The sequence below is a fragment of the Neovison vison genome, chromosome 1 (genome assembly GCF_020171115.1).
Source record: "Neovison vison isolate M4711 chromosome 1, ASM_NN_V1, whole genome shotgun sequence".
Taxonomy (NCBI): domain Eukaryota; kingdom Metazoa; phylum Chordata; class Mammalia; order Carnivora; family Mustelidae; genus Neogale; species Neogale vison.
The window spans coordinates 227,334,686-227,348,682 of record NC_058091.1 but is presented as its reverse complement, the minus strand read 5'-3'; the positions used below and the strand labels follow the sequence as shown (position 1 = coordinate 227,348,682).

Here is a 13,997-nt window from a genome sequence, read left to right as displayed (position 1 = left end):
ATGAAAAAAGAACTTGAATAAAGGTTTCTCCAAAGATGATACACAAATGAATACTAAGCATATGAAATGATGTTCAACATCACTAATCATTAGAAAAATGCAAACCAAAGCCACAGTGAGACATAACACACTTATTAGGATACTACTACCACCATCTCCAACAAAACAAAATAACATATTTTAGCAAAAATGTAGAGAAAAGCACTTCTGCATTGTTGGTGGGACAGTAAAATGGTGTAACTGTTTTAGAAAATAAAATGGAAGTTCCACAAAACATTAAAAAAGAACTATCATATTATCTAACAATCCAACTTCAGGGAATATAACCAAAAGAACTGAAAACAAGACCTCAAGAAGATATTTTATACTAATATTCACAGTAGCCCTATTTGTAATAGCCAAGAGGTCAAATGTGCATCAATAGATGAATGTACAAAGAAAATGTGATGCGCACACACACACACACACAGGCACACACACAATGGACTATGGCTCAGCCTTAGAAAAGAAAATCCTGTCACATGCTACAGCCCAGGTGAACCTTGAGGATATTACACTAAGTGAAATAATTTAGTCATAAATATGAGTCATAATCTCAAAATAAAATCTCAAAATCTCAAAAAATAAATTTGAGTCATAATCTCAAATACTAAATGATTCTACTTGTATGATGTATCTTCAGTAGTCAAACTCTTAGAGAGTAAAATGGTGGCTTCCAGGAATTGGGGGGAAAAGGGAAGGGGATTTGCTCCACATGGATATAGTTTCAGTTTTGCAACATAAAAATGGTCTAGAAACCTGTTGCACAATAGTGTGTAGATAGTTAACTTAAAAATTATCATTAAGATAATAAGTTTTGTAAAGTGTTTTTTTTAAAAAGTAAGCCACAAAAATAAAATGTAAGTAAACATGTAATTATTCTTGGGATGGGAATGTGTTTACAAGCACAATAACAGTGGAGGAAATGACAAATGAAGTAAATTTTAAAATATTAAAAACTGCCTCAGGTAAATGATAAATAGCAAATACTAGCAATAGGTATGCCAAATGGTTAATATCCTTAATATGTAAAATCTTTACAAATTAGTAAAGAAAACACTCTTCTCTCAATGGAAAAATTAGCTCAGAACATTAATAACAATTCACAGGGAAAAAATGAGTCATCTTTCTAATAATATTGACTGGCTATGTTGACAACTTTTTTTTTTTCAAGATTTTACTTATTTATTTGAGAGAGAGAGACAAAATGAGCACAAGTCCAGGGAGGCACAGGGAGAAGCAGAACCTCTCTGAGCAGGGAGCCTGATGTGGGGCTTGATCCCAGGCCCCTGGGATCATGACCTGAGCCAAAGGCAGATGCTTAACCAGGAACCTCTGTTGACAACTTTTTTACTGATAATAAAACTATGATAATCAAGAGCATGTATAATTAGAGGGAAAAATACGACAGAAACTTTCTAAAAAGTCAGTTTGAAGTGTGCATTAAAAGCATTAAAAGCCATTCATGCCCTTTAACCTCATTTTACCACTTTGGAAATTAGTTTTAGAAGGTTGTTAACAATGCAGCTCCAAATTTTGAATAAGGATATCATTTGTAACATGATTAAGGGTAAATACTTCGAGACAACCAAAAATTCCCCAGCTATAAGGAAATTACCTTTAAAATACATTTATATAATATTAAGTAGCTACTAAAAAGAATTTATTGGAGAAATTTAGATAGCATTCTGTCAAATGAAAAAACTTGGAGCCAATACGATAGATAATGCATTGTTCTCAAAACGAGTTATTTCTCTTTTGTTCTCTCTCACACCCAAACTAACAGACTAGAAGGAAATACATCATAATGATTATCTTAGGTTGTTTCCTTAGGGTTGTTTAAAGCACCCACATTCAAAACCAATTACACATAACAGAATTTTTAAAACCAAAGAACTAACTAGCAAACATTACTACATTCTTTGTCAAAAGATGTGACCATTTCCCTGACTTACCATCCCCACACATTCTGTCTCTTGTCATTGTCACTCTACTCCTCTTCTCCCTCTACCTGCAACACTGGCAAGAAACATGGAGGTGAATAAGATGGAAAAGTTTCAAAGAGACAAGGAAGGAAGAAGAGGCACAAAAAAGAATAAAAATTTAAGAAATAGAAGGGGGCAAGGGAAGGTAGAAACTATGGGGGAGAAAAAGAATTAGATGTGATAAAACAATCAATGCAGCGAAAGTAGTTATGGTTAGTATCTCATGTCTGTAGTAAATGAAAATATGAGGAAAAAGCTACATTTCAAAATACATTTATGCCCCTCCCAATAATGAAAAGAAAGTCATTTATGAAGCCTTTCTATCTAACTACTAATTATAGAAAGTTAAAGAGACATGTTTATATGTTGAACAACACCATAGGAAAGCAATCAACAAAAACCAATATGTGAGAAACTCTTTAAGATATATGACCCAGCTTTTTCAACGAAGAACTGCAAAGAGAAAGAGAGAAATTTATAGTCTAAAAGAGAATTAAGATATAATAATTTTGATCTATTAACCTTGTTTAGAACTCATGTTAAACAAACAAAAACAATTTAAAAAATTATTTTTAGTCAGATAAATTTGACATTAAGAAATTACTACGGGGGGGGCACCTGGGTGGCTCAGTGGGTTAAAGCCTCTGCCTTCAGCTCAGGTCATGATCCCAGGGTCCTGGGATCGAGCCCCGCATCGGGCTCTCTGCTCAGCGGGGAGCCTGCTTCCTCCTCTCTCTCTGCCGGCCTGTCTGCCTGCTTGTGATCTCTGTCTGTCAAATAAATGAATAAAATCTTAAAAAAAAAGAAATTACTACAGGGGCGCCTCGGTGGCTCTGTGGTTAAAGCCTCTGCCTTCAGCTCAGGTCATGATCCCAGGGTCCTGGGATCGAGCCTCACATCCGGCTCTCTGCTCAGCAAGGAACTTGCCTCTTCCTCCTCTCTCTCTCTGCCTGCCTCTCTGCCTACTTGTGTTCTGTCTGTCAAATAAATAAAAATCTCAAAAAAAAAAAAAAGAAATTACTACAAAAACATAAGGTGTGTTCATATTGATATAATTTTTAAAAAGTCTATGTGCCTAAAAAGGCACATAAGATATTTACAGATGAAGTAATATTATATGTTGGATTTGCTTCAAAATCATCCTGGCAGAGAGAACTGTGGCTAGGGATACAGATGAAACAAGAGTAGACTATGCAGTTAGAATTCCTAAAGCTGGGTGATGAGCACTTTGGGTATATTTTACTCTTCTTTCTACTTTTTCCTATCTTTGAAATTTTCCATTATATATTTTCTAAAATATAAAAATTCATCAGGATTTTCTTTAAATCAAGAAAGGAGAAATAAGATGCTCTACAAAGAAGAGAGGGTTCCCTCAAACAGAAGAGTCACTGAAATAATCAGTGGCTATATCACCATTTTACCTAAGGCTGGCTTTAAAACTGGTGTTAAAGCTGTATGTTCACCATGCTCTATGAGGAAGCTATGAAAACAACTGCATACACTGCTAAGTATTTCTCAGAGACAGTGGCTGTGTACATTCCATACATGATGATGATGATGGTGGTGGTGATGGGATGATGATGGCCTGATGATGAACCGAACAACAACATGGGAGTCTAAGGTTATGGGGTACCACTCTGTGACTGGAGTTTCTCTATTGTTCCTTATGTGCTACAAAAACAATTCATAGATCTAATTAATAGATCCAATCTCACCACCAGGTCTCCACTAACTTTACACTATTAGGTACTATTTTTCTTTCTTTGTCTTATTATCAGATACTCAGAGGATAATGTTATCCCTTATAAATAGCATTTAGCAAAAATCAATTACAATATTCCCTTCAAGTTAAATGAAAGTTCCCCAGAATTTAATAAGCTATTATTTTTCATAGTTAGCATACATCCCCCTAAAACTGTACTCCAAATACATGCATCCCTGGCACTCAAAATCAGGACTTCATACTTTTCTTCCCTTCAAGGTTATAAAGTAATTTCTCCTTTCTTGATTTTGAGAATAGTAAAATTGCTAGAGCTTCACAATAAAAGGTGCATAGAATTTTCACAACAAGACATTTAAAAAGTAGACACTTAATTTTGTTCCCTTGGCACATTTTGGCCTCGAAATATTTTCTAGGTTAGTTATAAGATGATTTTTCAGAACATTGCCTTCAATAATTGCCCTAAACAATGAAAATTGAAACCAGTTCCCAATGGTTTGATTTATTATCTTGGTTTCCTTGAAGGAGAGAATAACAAATCACTCCAAACCTCAAGGCAACATGGATTTTGTAAGTTAGATTACAAATATGAGGAGATAAAAATGTATTTTCATCACATGGGAATGATTAACAGCTAAAAAGCAGAATAAACACAGACATCAATATGAACATGAAATACAGGAAAGTATCTGAAGAATCTTAAACAATAGATTATTGCAATGTAAAAAATCCAGAAAATCACTTTCTTGCCTATACCATAAATAAATAATTGGCTGTTTTACCTCTTGGGTTTGTTACTACAAATACACATTCTACTTTACTGTTAACTATGTTTAATATTTGAAGTAAAATACATAATCTCATTCCATGTCACTTGTCTGATAGATTCTCGGGGTGGAAGTGACTTTAAATGCCATTTATTGCAGTATTCCCCTTAGTCCATGATGCCCCACGTGTACAGCTAATTGATTTTTCCTACAGTATAACAAGTATACCATGACTCCTCCTTCAATATTCTATTCATGGAATGTAACGAATACTTAGCGAACACCTACTATGCAGTCCTCCTGATTTAGGTACATAGATATAGCTATAAACAAAATGGACAAAGATTTCTGCTCTCAGAGAGCTTACATTCTAGTAGTTCCTAGAATGGGATTCACCACTTACAGCATGTTTGTGTCAGAAACTCTTCTCAGTACTGGTGAACCAAAGTATAAAATATAGCAAGTCTCAAGTCACTGTGAGAAAGTCATTCTATGTATCAGGTGGGAATGTTCTTCTTCTTATTGCCACCAGTATTCCACTCTCTGGGGTCACACACATAAGGTATAAGTGCTCAGCTCTGTGAAAGCTCTTCAGATATATTTGCATCATTTCCACCTCCAACCTTGTTTTATAGGTTATGCATTCCCGGGCCTTTTCTTTCAGGCACCAAGCACTCAGATTAATATATGGATCAGGAATTAAAAGCAAAAGAGTGAAGTAGGAAGAGAGGAGTACAAAGATAGGATCACACACTTTCATGGTTGGTTTCCATAGAAGAATGTAACGGCACAACCAGAATCCTATATATAATGAAACGTCTTCTCATTTTGAAGCATCTGGTACTGTTTCAAATTTCTAAAAAAAAAAAAAAAAAAAAACTCCATGTGGGCCATATAAAACATATCTGAAGGCCACAAGTTCAAGACCCAGCTTCAGATACACTTCACGTATTACAGTTTTGACTTCTCTCTTCATATTGATGGCAAGTCTTTTAATATACTCCAGCTTTTCTATATCCTCTTTAAAGTGCATCACCCAGAACTGGCATCCTAGTTCTGGTCTGGGAGAACCAACACAAAGAGACATATAATTACCTGTCCTGTTTTAGATCCAGTTCTATTCATGAGACCCAAGTATGAATAAATGTTTGGGGAAATGGCACTTCTGTCATATTAGGTGCTTACTTTCAAGCACCTTAATCTCCTGGATGTTGTTAAACCAGTTCTCACCTTTGTCTTTATTGCTTTTCAGACAACATTAATTAGTACTCCTCTCCTTGGTGTTTCAAGTTTTACCATTAATGCCGCTTTTGAAATTAATTATGAAAATGGTTAACAGGAGAGACACCTGGCTGGCTCAGTCACTGGAGGATGTCCCTCTTGATCTCATGGTTGTGAGTTCAAGCCCATCGTGGGCATAGAGACTACTTTAAAAATAAAGTAAAATAATTTTTTTTAATGGGGAAATAGGACAGATCTAAAGACCAAATCCTCCACTCAGTTAATAGAGGTCTTTCTGTAAATAGACACTAATTTATGAACACAGATATTCAATTATGACTTTGTATATTGGTACCATCAATTCCCTTTCTCCATCTTAGTCCCAATTTTATATGGAAGATTTTATCATGTGCTTGCTGAAATCCAAGTGGACAGTGGGCACAGCATTCCTCTGGTGTATTGGTCTTTCAGGAAAAGGAAATTAAATTTAACCTGACGTACTTTATTATTAGTGACCTAACACAAATTCCATATGATCACCCCTTTTCTTATGATTCACAAAAATGTTTTTTAAAGACCCATTTTAGAACTGTATTTAAGATTAACCAACTCATTCATGCATTCAATAATTATTTATTGAGTGTCTATGTTAAGCACTAGAAATAAAATACGGACAGACAAAAATTCCTATTTAGAATTTCACTAATGTGGGGGGAATAAAAATAAACAATATAGGGGCACCTGGGTGGCTCAGTCATTAAGCATCTGCCTTTGGCTCAGGTCATGGTCCCAGAGTCCTGAGATCGAGCCCCGCATCGGGCTCCCTGCCGAGCGGGAAGTCTGCTTCTCCCTCTCCCACTCCCCCTGCTTGTCTTCCCTCTCTTACTGTGTCTCTCTCTGTGTGTCAAATAAATAAATAAAACCTTTAGGAAAATAAGTTAAAAAAACAATATAAGTAAGTGAATTACAGAGAATGCTGGACAGAGTTAAGTATTCAAGAAAAAATTAAAGATGGAAGGTAGGTAGAAAGTCTGAACTGTGGGGTTTGGAGTAATTTTATACAGAAATCTATAGAAGCCTTCTGAGAAAGTACTAATGGAAAATTTATGAAAAGATGAACTATAGGAAATAATACTAATGTCCTGCTCCCCAAGGATGTAACTGAAGGGAATTCATTTTCCTCCTTTTCCTGAAAATTGGGATTATTCAAGCATCTCTAGTATACTATTATGTATTTTCTCAAAGACTTCAGCAAGTTATTTACTTCTATATGTCTCCTCATTTGTAATGTGGGCTTGAGAATAGTGCCTACGTCATGCAGTTATCATTAAGATTCAATGAGACAAAGAAGCATGTAATGAATTTACAACAGTGGCTGGGACATGATAAGTGCAATACATTCTGCTACTTGTTCCTATATGCAAATAAACTCATAGAGAATTGGTAAATTTGGGATCAATGCCAATATACCATGGACTTTTTTTTTTTTAGTTCAAATAGGAGTTTTTCCCAGCACATTATTTTCTCACAAAGTTAAAAGTAGTCAAATGTAAAAACAAACAAACAAACAAACAAAAAACAAAAAACAACAAAACAAAACAAAACACAAGAAAGCTGAACCTGGCACCTTGGGGAGGAATACGACACTATTCATAAGGTCTATCTACTATAGACCTTCTTGCCTCATTCTGATTGCATGCTTCATCATAGAAAAACCTACTGCATGGATCACTTGGTTCTTTATGCATTTTGTTCTTGTCTTCTTAGCATTAAGAGGTTTAATAATCACATCTAAAAGTTATTACTAGGTCATTGCATTCACATTAGGTAGGGTCTTTTGGGGGGGCGAGTAGAAGCTCATCTAGTTTAACTTCCCTTCTTTGTAATGTTTATTCTACTTTTTCTCATCTGAATATATTATCTTTGGGAAAAGTCCATTTTATTTCCATGTATCCAATTTTAATATGCTCTATGAATAAGAAACTTCTTAGACATTATTGAAAAAGTTGTAAATGATCCTAATTGTGTAAGTGATTAATGTCCTACTTCAAAATTATATATGAGGTGACCAATTATATTTTTATACTTTAATTGTAATAAATAAGAAGGAAACACAGACAAATTGTTACAATCCTGGGTCCTTACTCTAAGTATCAAAGACAGAGTCTAGAGAATTGAGGGTGGCGTCAGGTTTAAAGTCTTAAATTCACATTTCTAAATGTGTTCAACATTAGATAAATCTCTCATTTTTTCTACATAAATATAGACAGCTTTAACAAAAAGCCTAAAATCATCATGTCTTAAGCTGACACTTTATCAGTCATGATAAATACTAATAAATGATCTCAACTGGAAATAACAAATAGTTGGCGGGCGTCATTAATACTGCAAACCCATACTCACCTATACTATTTTTTTTAACTTTTGAAACTTTATGTCCTCAAAGATAGATTTGATATGATAAAACATTGCCATTTGATAAAATCTCTGTGATTTTCTCACTTGTGTCATCTTCTATAAAGACATGGTGAAATGTCATAATCCTTTTAAATAGTATGATATAGATTGAATGTTTTCCTATAACACAGTGTGGCTAACTAATGTGCGATTTTGAGATTTTTAGTTTTAAATTTTTATTTTCTTTAATTTTAAGATAGTAGGATTTTCCAAACCTTCATAGTAAACACTAGTAGAACATCCAGTTACTGGTATTATCTAAAATAAATTTGAGTTAAAACTTCTTTTTTTTTTTAAAGATTTTATTTATTTATTTGACAGACATCACAAGTAGGCAGAGAGGCAGGCAGAGAGAGAGGAGGAAGCAGGCTCCCCACTGAGCAGAGTGCCCGATGCGGGGCTTAATCCCAGGACCCTGAGATCATGACCTGAGCCGAAGGCAGCGGCTTTAACCCACTGAGTCACCCAGGCGCCCCTCAAGTTAAAACTTCTTAATGCCATCTCATTTATACCAACAACAGCACAAAGTACACTCCATATGACACAAAGGTAAGTGTATAAAAGGCAGATACTTCCAGCTGAATTGTATCATTGCACGGGAGAAATTTATCTCGATCTGCACTGAGTTTTAGGTATGTACAGTGCAAGCACAGTAATAATGAGGACAAGATCATAATTCTGATTCCTGACCCCTATGTTAACTTCACTAAGGACAATAAAACTACAAAAATAAAAGTTCCAACAATCATTTCACAAAAGACGCAATTTTTAGAGAGAATGCCAAACAAAAGAAGATGGAAGTTCCTCCAATCTGCCAGCCCTATTGGAGGTGAGACTCCATACTGTACATGGTCTGCTGACCTGTGGGGTGAATGACCTACATGAGACTCCTCATTTCAATACCCATATGGCATAAGAGGAAAAGATAAGGCATGAGATTTGGCTGGTGGGTTGTAGCTTGTTGATACCTGTCCTAGAATGTCTCTAAAGATTTTATTTATTTGAGAGAGAGAGAGAGAGAGAGAGAGAGAACCGGAGAAGGGGCAGAGGGAGAGGGAGAAGCTGATTATCCACTAAACAGAGGGCCCAATGTGGATCTTGGTCCCAGGGCCCCAGGATCATGGACTGAGCCTAAGGCAAATACTTAACCAGCTGATCCTCCCAGTACCCCTAAACTGTTTCTATATATGAACAAATCATACTGAGAGAAAAGAGAGGGCCATGTCTACCAATGGGGTATCATTCATTAGGGCAGGAAAGGGACCTAACTTTCCAAAAGTTTTCATAATAGTGTTTCCTTTTATAGATGTTTAAAATTTTATGCCAAGGTCCAAAAAAGAAAATACATAGTAGAAAATAAATGCTTTACTAGACATTAAAAAATTCAACCTATATATTTAAATGCTATATAGATCTGCCACTAATGAAGTCATCACTGCGATAATGGTTACATGAAGATAGGACTAACATAAATTTGACTACAGGATAGATATACTTGTGTGCTCATACACTGCTAAGAATTCTAAGAAAACCCATAAAAATAGATATGATGTAAAAATAAATAACATTAAGTATAGTGCCTATCAAATGCCTAACATGCATTTATAATCAAAAAATTTAAAGGAAAATAACAGAATTTTTGTGATGGGTCTAATGGGAAGGAAGTAAAAAAAACACCTATTTTTCCTATGACCTGAACTTCATGAACATAAGCAACTTTAAAAAAAAAAAGTGTTTTTTTTTAAATGCCACTCTAAATTTTCCCTTTCTAATCGAGAAAATGTACATGGCCTAAACATGATATTAAATTATTCTGTTTCATTCTATTCAGAATATTTCAATGAAAAATGAAAGTAAAAAATGACTTTATAGGATACATGAGCTTTTAGACTGAAATAATAGTCAGAATGAGGAAAGATAAGATGTTCACAATGAATTAGAAAAATCTTGACTTCTTTAACTAAGCCACAGATAGTAGCATTGGTAATTCCAATTTTTCTCTGGCTAAGAACAAATTCAAGGAGAAGACTTCTATAATCAAAAAATGGACTATTCTGCAGTTAGAACAAAAGATGGTAAAGACAGCATAATTCTTTTGAGCCATATGGGTACCATGAATGCCATAGAAAGTTTCACAGTCTATTGATGTCTGCATGGGAGGGCTCTCCTTAGGAAAACATCATCTTCCCGAGCAAATAAACACTAGATCATTGAATTAGTTGGAGGGATGAGAAGCTCATGAAAATCTAAATGAATTTCAATGTCAGGAGCTACCTAACTAATCTTCCCTATCCAAGATGTCTTTTTGCAACTGTGGGTCTGGATCTGCCCACACAATGAGACCAATCTTTCGTTTTGGTTGCATAATGTTTGGAGTTTTGACCTCAAAAGCTTTGCAAACTGCCAAATTTCTCTTTTGACTCTCTGACCCATAACTATTTGTCTAAATATATTGTTTGTATTCTGAGTCTTAATTTCCTATATTCCTAGCCTGTGTTCCCAATTTCTACCCAACTCCCTAAGCTTCTATATCTGGTTTGATGCCATAAGAATTTCATGACCCTGCTTTTTTGCACATAGACTCCTGACTTATCAATCTTCATTATCACATATATTCCCATGCCACTTTGAGCCCCAGTTTCAAACTCGCATCTCGAAAGGTCAATAGCCTTTGACCAAGAACTTACCTTCCCTTATGTCTACCTGTCCTTCCTAAAATGTACTAACAATTTGTTGAGTACTGTTGTGTGTACTGTGTTCATTCATGTCTATGTCTATGCACAGGCCTCACAAAAATCTAGTGAGGACTATATCATGCTTTTCATTTTATAGGCAGCACACATAGCCCAAACATACAGCAATTTGCCCTAAGTTATACCATTAATAAAAGGTAGAAGGAGGTGACAGATCTATTTCTGTCTGGCAATAAAATAATTCTCTGTGGGAGACTGTTCTATGGGTGCCCCTCAATAACTGCTACCTTCAATCATACCTGTCCTTATGTTGTCTCTCCCATGCTGATTCTTACTTAGCTATATGAGTGGCTTCAGCTGAAGTGACATTGGCAGACATGATACAAGCAAAAGGTTCATAAGCTCTTGCACATTAGTCAGGATTTGTTCATTTAAAACATCTCTTGCAGCCAGGTACCATATAAAAACCCTGACCAACTTGAGTCTGGCATGCTGCAAGGAAGCCCAATCTTATTACATGTAGAAGCCATGTAGATGAGCTTAGAGGTGCCAGGTAGGGGACTGAAGCTTTCTTGGACCTCCCAGCCCAGACCAGCTAGTGACTTAACACTACAAAGAGTAGAAGACTTTCTCAGACAAGTCCTGCCCATAAGAAATAATAAATTGTTGTTTTAAGACACAAAGTCCAACCCAGGTCCATCTGGGTTAGAAAATAAATTATTACTCCTTTTCAGCCCTCCAGATAGCAAAAGGTTCTCAGAGTAGGAAATAGCCTCTGATCAAATCCTTAGAGCTGCTCTTAAAATGTGGCCCCCAGCTTCCAAGTGTTAGAATTTCTTCCAAAGTTTTTCTTCTTATTGAGTTCCAGTTTCAAAGCATTGTGATCTGAGAATATGCAGGGAATAATCTCAACATTTTGGTATTGGCTGAGACCTGATTTGTGACCCAGTATGTGCTCTATTCTGGAGAAAGTTCCATGTGCACTTGAGAAGAATGAGTATCCTGTTGCTTTAGGGTGGAATGTTCTGTATATATATATATGAAGTCCATCTGGTCCAGTGTGTAATTCAAAGTTCTTGTTTCTTTGTTTATTTTTTGCTTAGATGATCTGTCTGTTGTTGAGAGTGGAGTGTTGAGACACATAGATCAATGGAACAGAATGAAGAGCCTAGATATAGACCCTCAAATCTAAGGTCAGCTAATCTTCAACAAAGCAGGAAAAAATATTTAATGGAAAAAATACTATCTCTTCAACAAATGGTGCTGGGGAAATTGGACAGCTGTACACTTACACCATACATGAAGATAAACTCTAAATGGATAAAAGACCTCAATGTGAGAGGAATCCATCAAAGTCCTAAAGAAGAACATGGGCAGTAACCTCTTTGACATCGGCCACAGCAACTTCTTTCAAAGGCAAGGAAAACAAAAGTGAAAATGAACTTTTGGAACTTTATCAAGATGAAAAGCTTCTGCACAGCAAAAGAAAGAGTCAACAAAACAGAGAGGCAACCTGTGGAATAGGAGAAGATATTTGCAAATGACACTACGGATAAAGGGCTGATATCAAAGATCTATAAAGAACTCAAACTCAACACCCAAAAAAACAAATAATCAAGTCAAAAATGGGCAGAAGATGTGAACAGACACTTCTCAAAAGAAGACATACAAGTGGCTAACAGACATGAAAAAATGTTCATCATCATTAGCCATCAGGGAAATTCAAATCAAAACCACATTGAGATACCATCTTATACCAGTTAGAAAGGCAAAAATTGGCAAGGCAAGAAACAACAAATGTTGGAGAGGTTGTGGAGAAAGGGGAACCTTCTTACACTTTTGGTAGGAATGCAAGTTGGTAAACAGTGTGGAGGCTCCTCACACACTTCCAAACACACTTTGGAAAACAGTGTGGAGGGTCCTCAAAAAGTAAAATAGAGATACACTATGACCCAGCAATTGTACTACTGGGTATTTACCCTGAAGATACAGATGTAGTGAAAAGATGGGCCATATGTACCCCAATGTTCATTGCAGCAATATCCACAATAGCCAAACTGTGGAAAGAGCCAAGATGCCCTTCAACAGATGAATGGATAAAGATGTGGCCCATATACACAATAGACTATTACTCAGCCCTCAGAAAGGATGAATACCAATCTTTTGCATCAACATGGATGGAACTGGAGGAGATTATGCTAAGTGAAATAAGTCAAGCAGAGAAAGTAAATTACATGGTTTCACTTATTTGTGGAACATAAGAAATAGCATGGAGGATATTAGGAGAAGGAAGGGGAAAATGAAGGAGGGGATATCAGGGGAACATGAACCATGAGAGACTATGGACTCTGGGAAACAAACTGAGGGTTTTAGTGGAGAGGGGGGAAGGGCTAGCCCAGTGATGTGTATTAAGGAGGGCACGTATTGCATGAAGCACTGGGTGTTATACCCAAACAATGAATCATGGAACACTACTTCAAAAACAAATAAGGTACTGTATGGTGACTACACCACATAATTTAAAAAATGTGGCCTCCTGGTAATTATCAATTCAAGAATGTGGCAGAAAGAAATCTCTTAAGACCCTTGTAAGATCCAGTCAGCCAGAAGACAAGAAATTCTAAAATCCATAAGGATGTTGTTCCCTAATATCTTGACTCTCAGCTTAAAGCAGAAAATTGTCTTAAGGAGATTTGTGCAAATATATTTTACTTAATGGACAGAAATGGAATTGACTACATGGGAAAACCACAAAGCTTTTAAAGGAAATGTATCATCTTGAACTGAAAGGGAAAGAAGCTGAACAAAATGAAAAGAGGCCTCCAAACTTTCACTGACATAAAAAAGCTCGAGAAAGCTACTTAGCTACAAACATGGGTCATTTCTTACATAAAAGGAAAGATGACTTAGAGGACAAAGCCAAGATCCACTGAGATCAATTAAATAGAAAATCACATGCAAATAATTGGGTCTTTTTCAAGAAAAATTTCTTGTCCCTAGATTTGAGGGAATTGGTAACATATTTCCAGTTGGATTTCAGAATTGCTTTGAAACATTAAGTTCTGTGTGCTCCACATTTCCCTTCTTTTCAGTGCCCAGGTCTATGGCCAGAGAA

At 35.9% G+C, this 13,997-nt stretch overlaps 1 protein-coding gene across 9 annotated transcripts in view; it reads right to left on the bottom strand.

The window, feature by feature from the left end:
- The window catches only part of PDE4D (phosphodiesterase 4D), a 1,300,895-nt gene that overhangs the window by 995,507 nt on the left and 291,391 nt on the right, over positions 1-13,997 (bottom strand). The window contains exon 1 of one of the 9 annotated variants that reach the window (XM_044224291.1): positions 5,266-5,287. The exons of the other annotated variants lie outside the window; for them this stretch is intronic. Within the exon in view, the coding sequence (XP_044080226.1) occupies positions 5,266-5,271 (6 nt within the window). The 5' untranslated portion in view covers positions 5,272-5,287. Of the gene's footprint in view, positions 1-5,265; positions 5,288-13,997 lie in introns of those variants that run through there. 9 annotated transcript variants of the gene reach the window in all.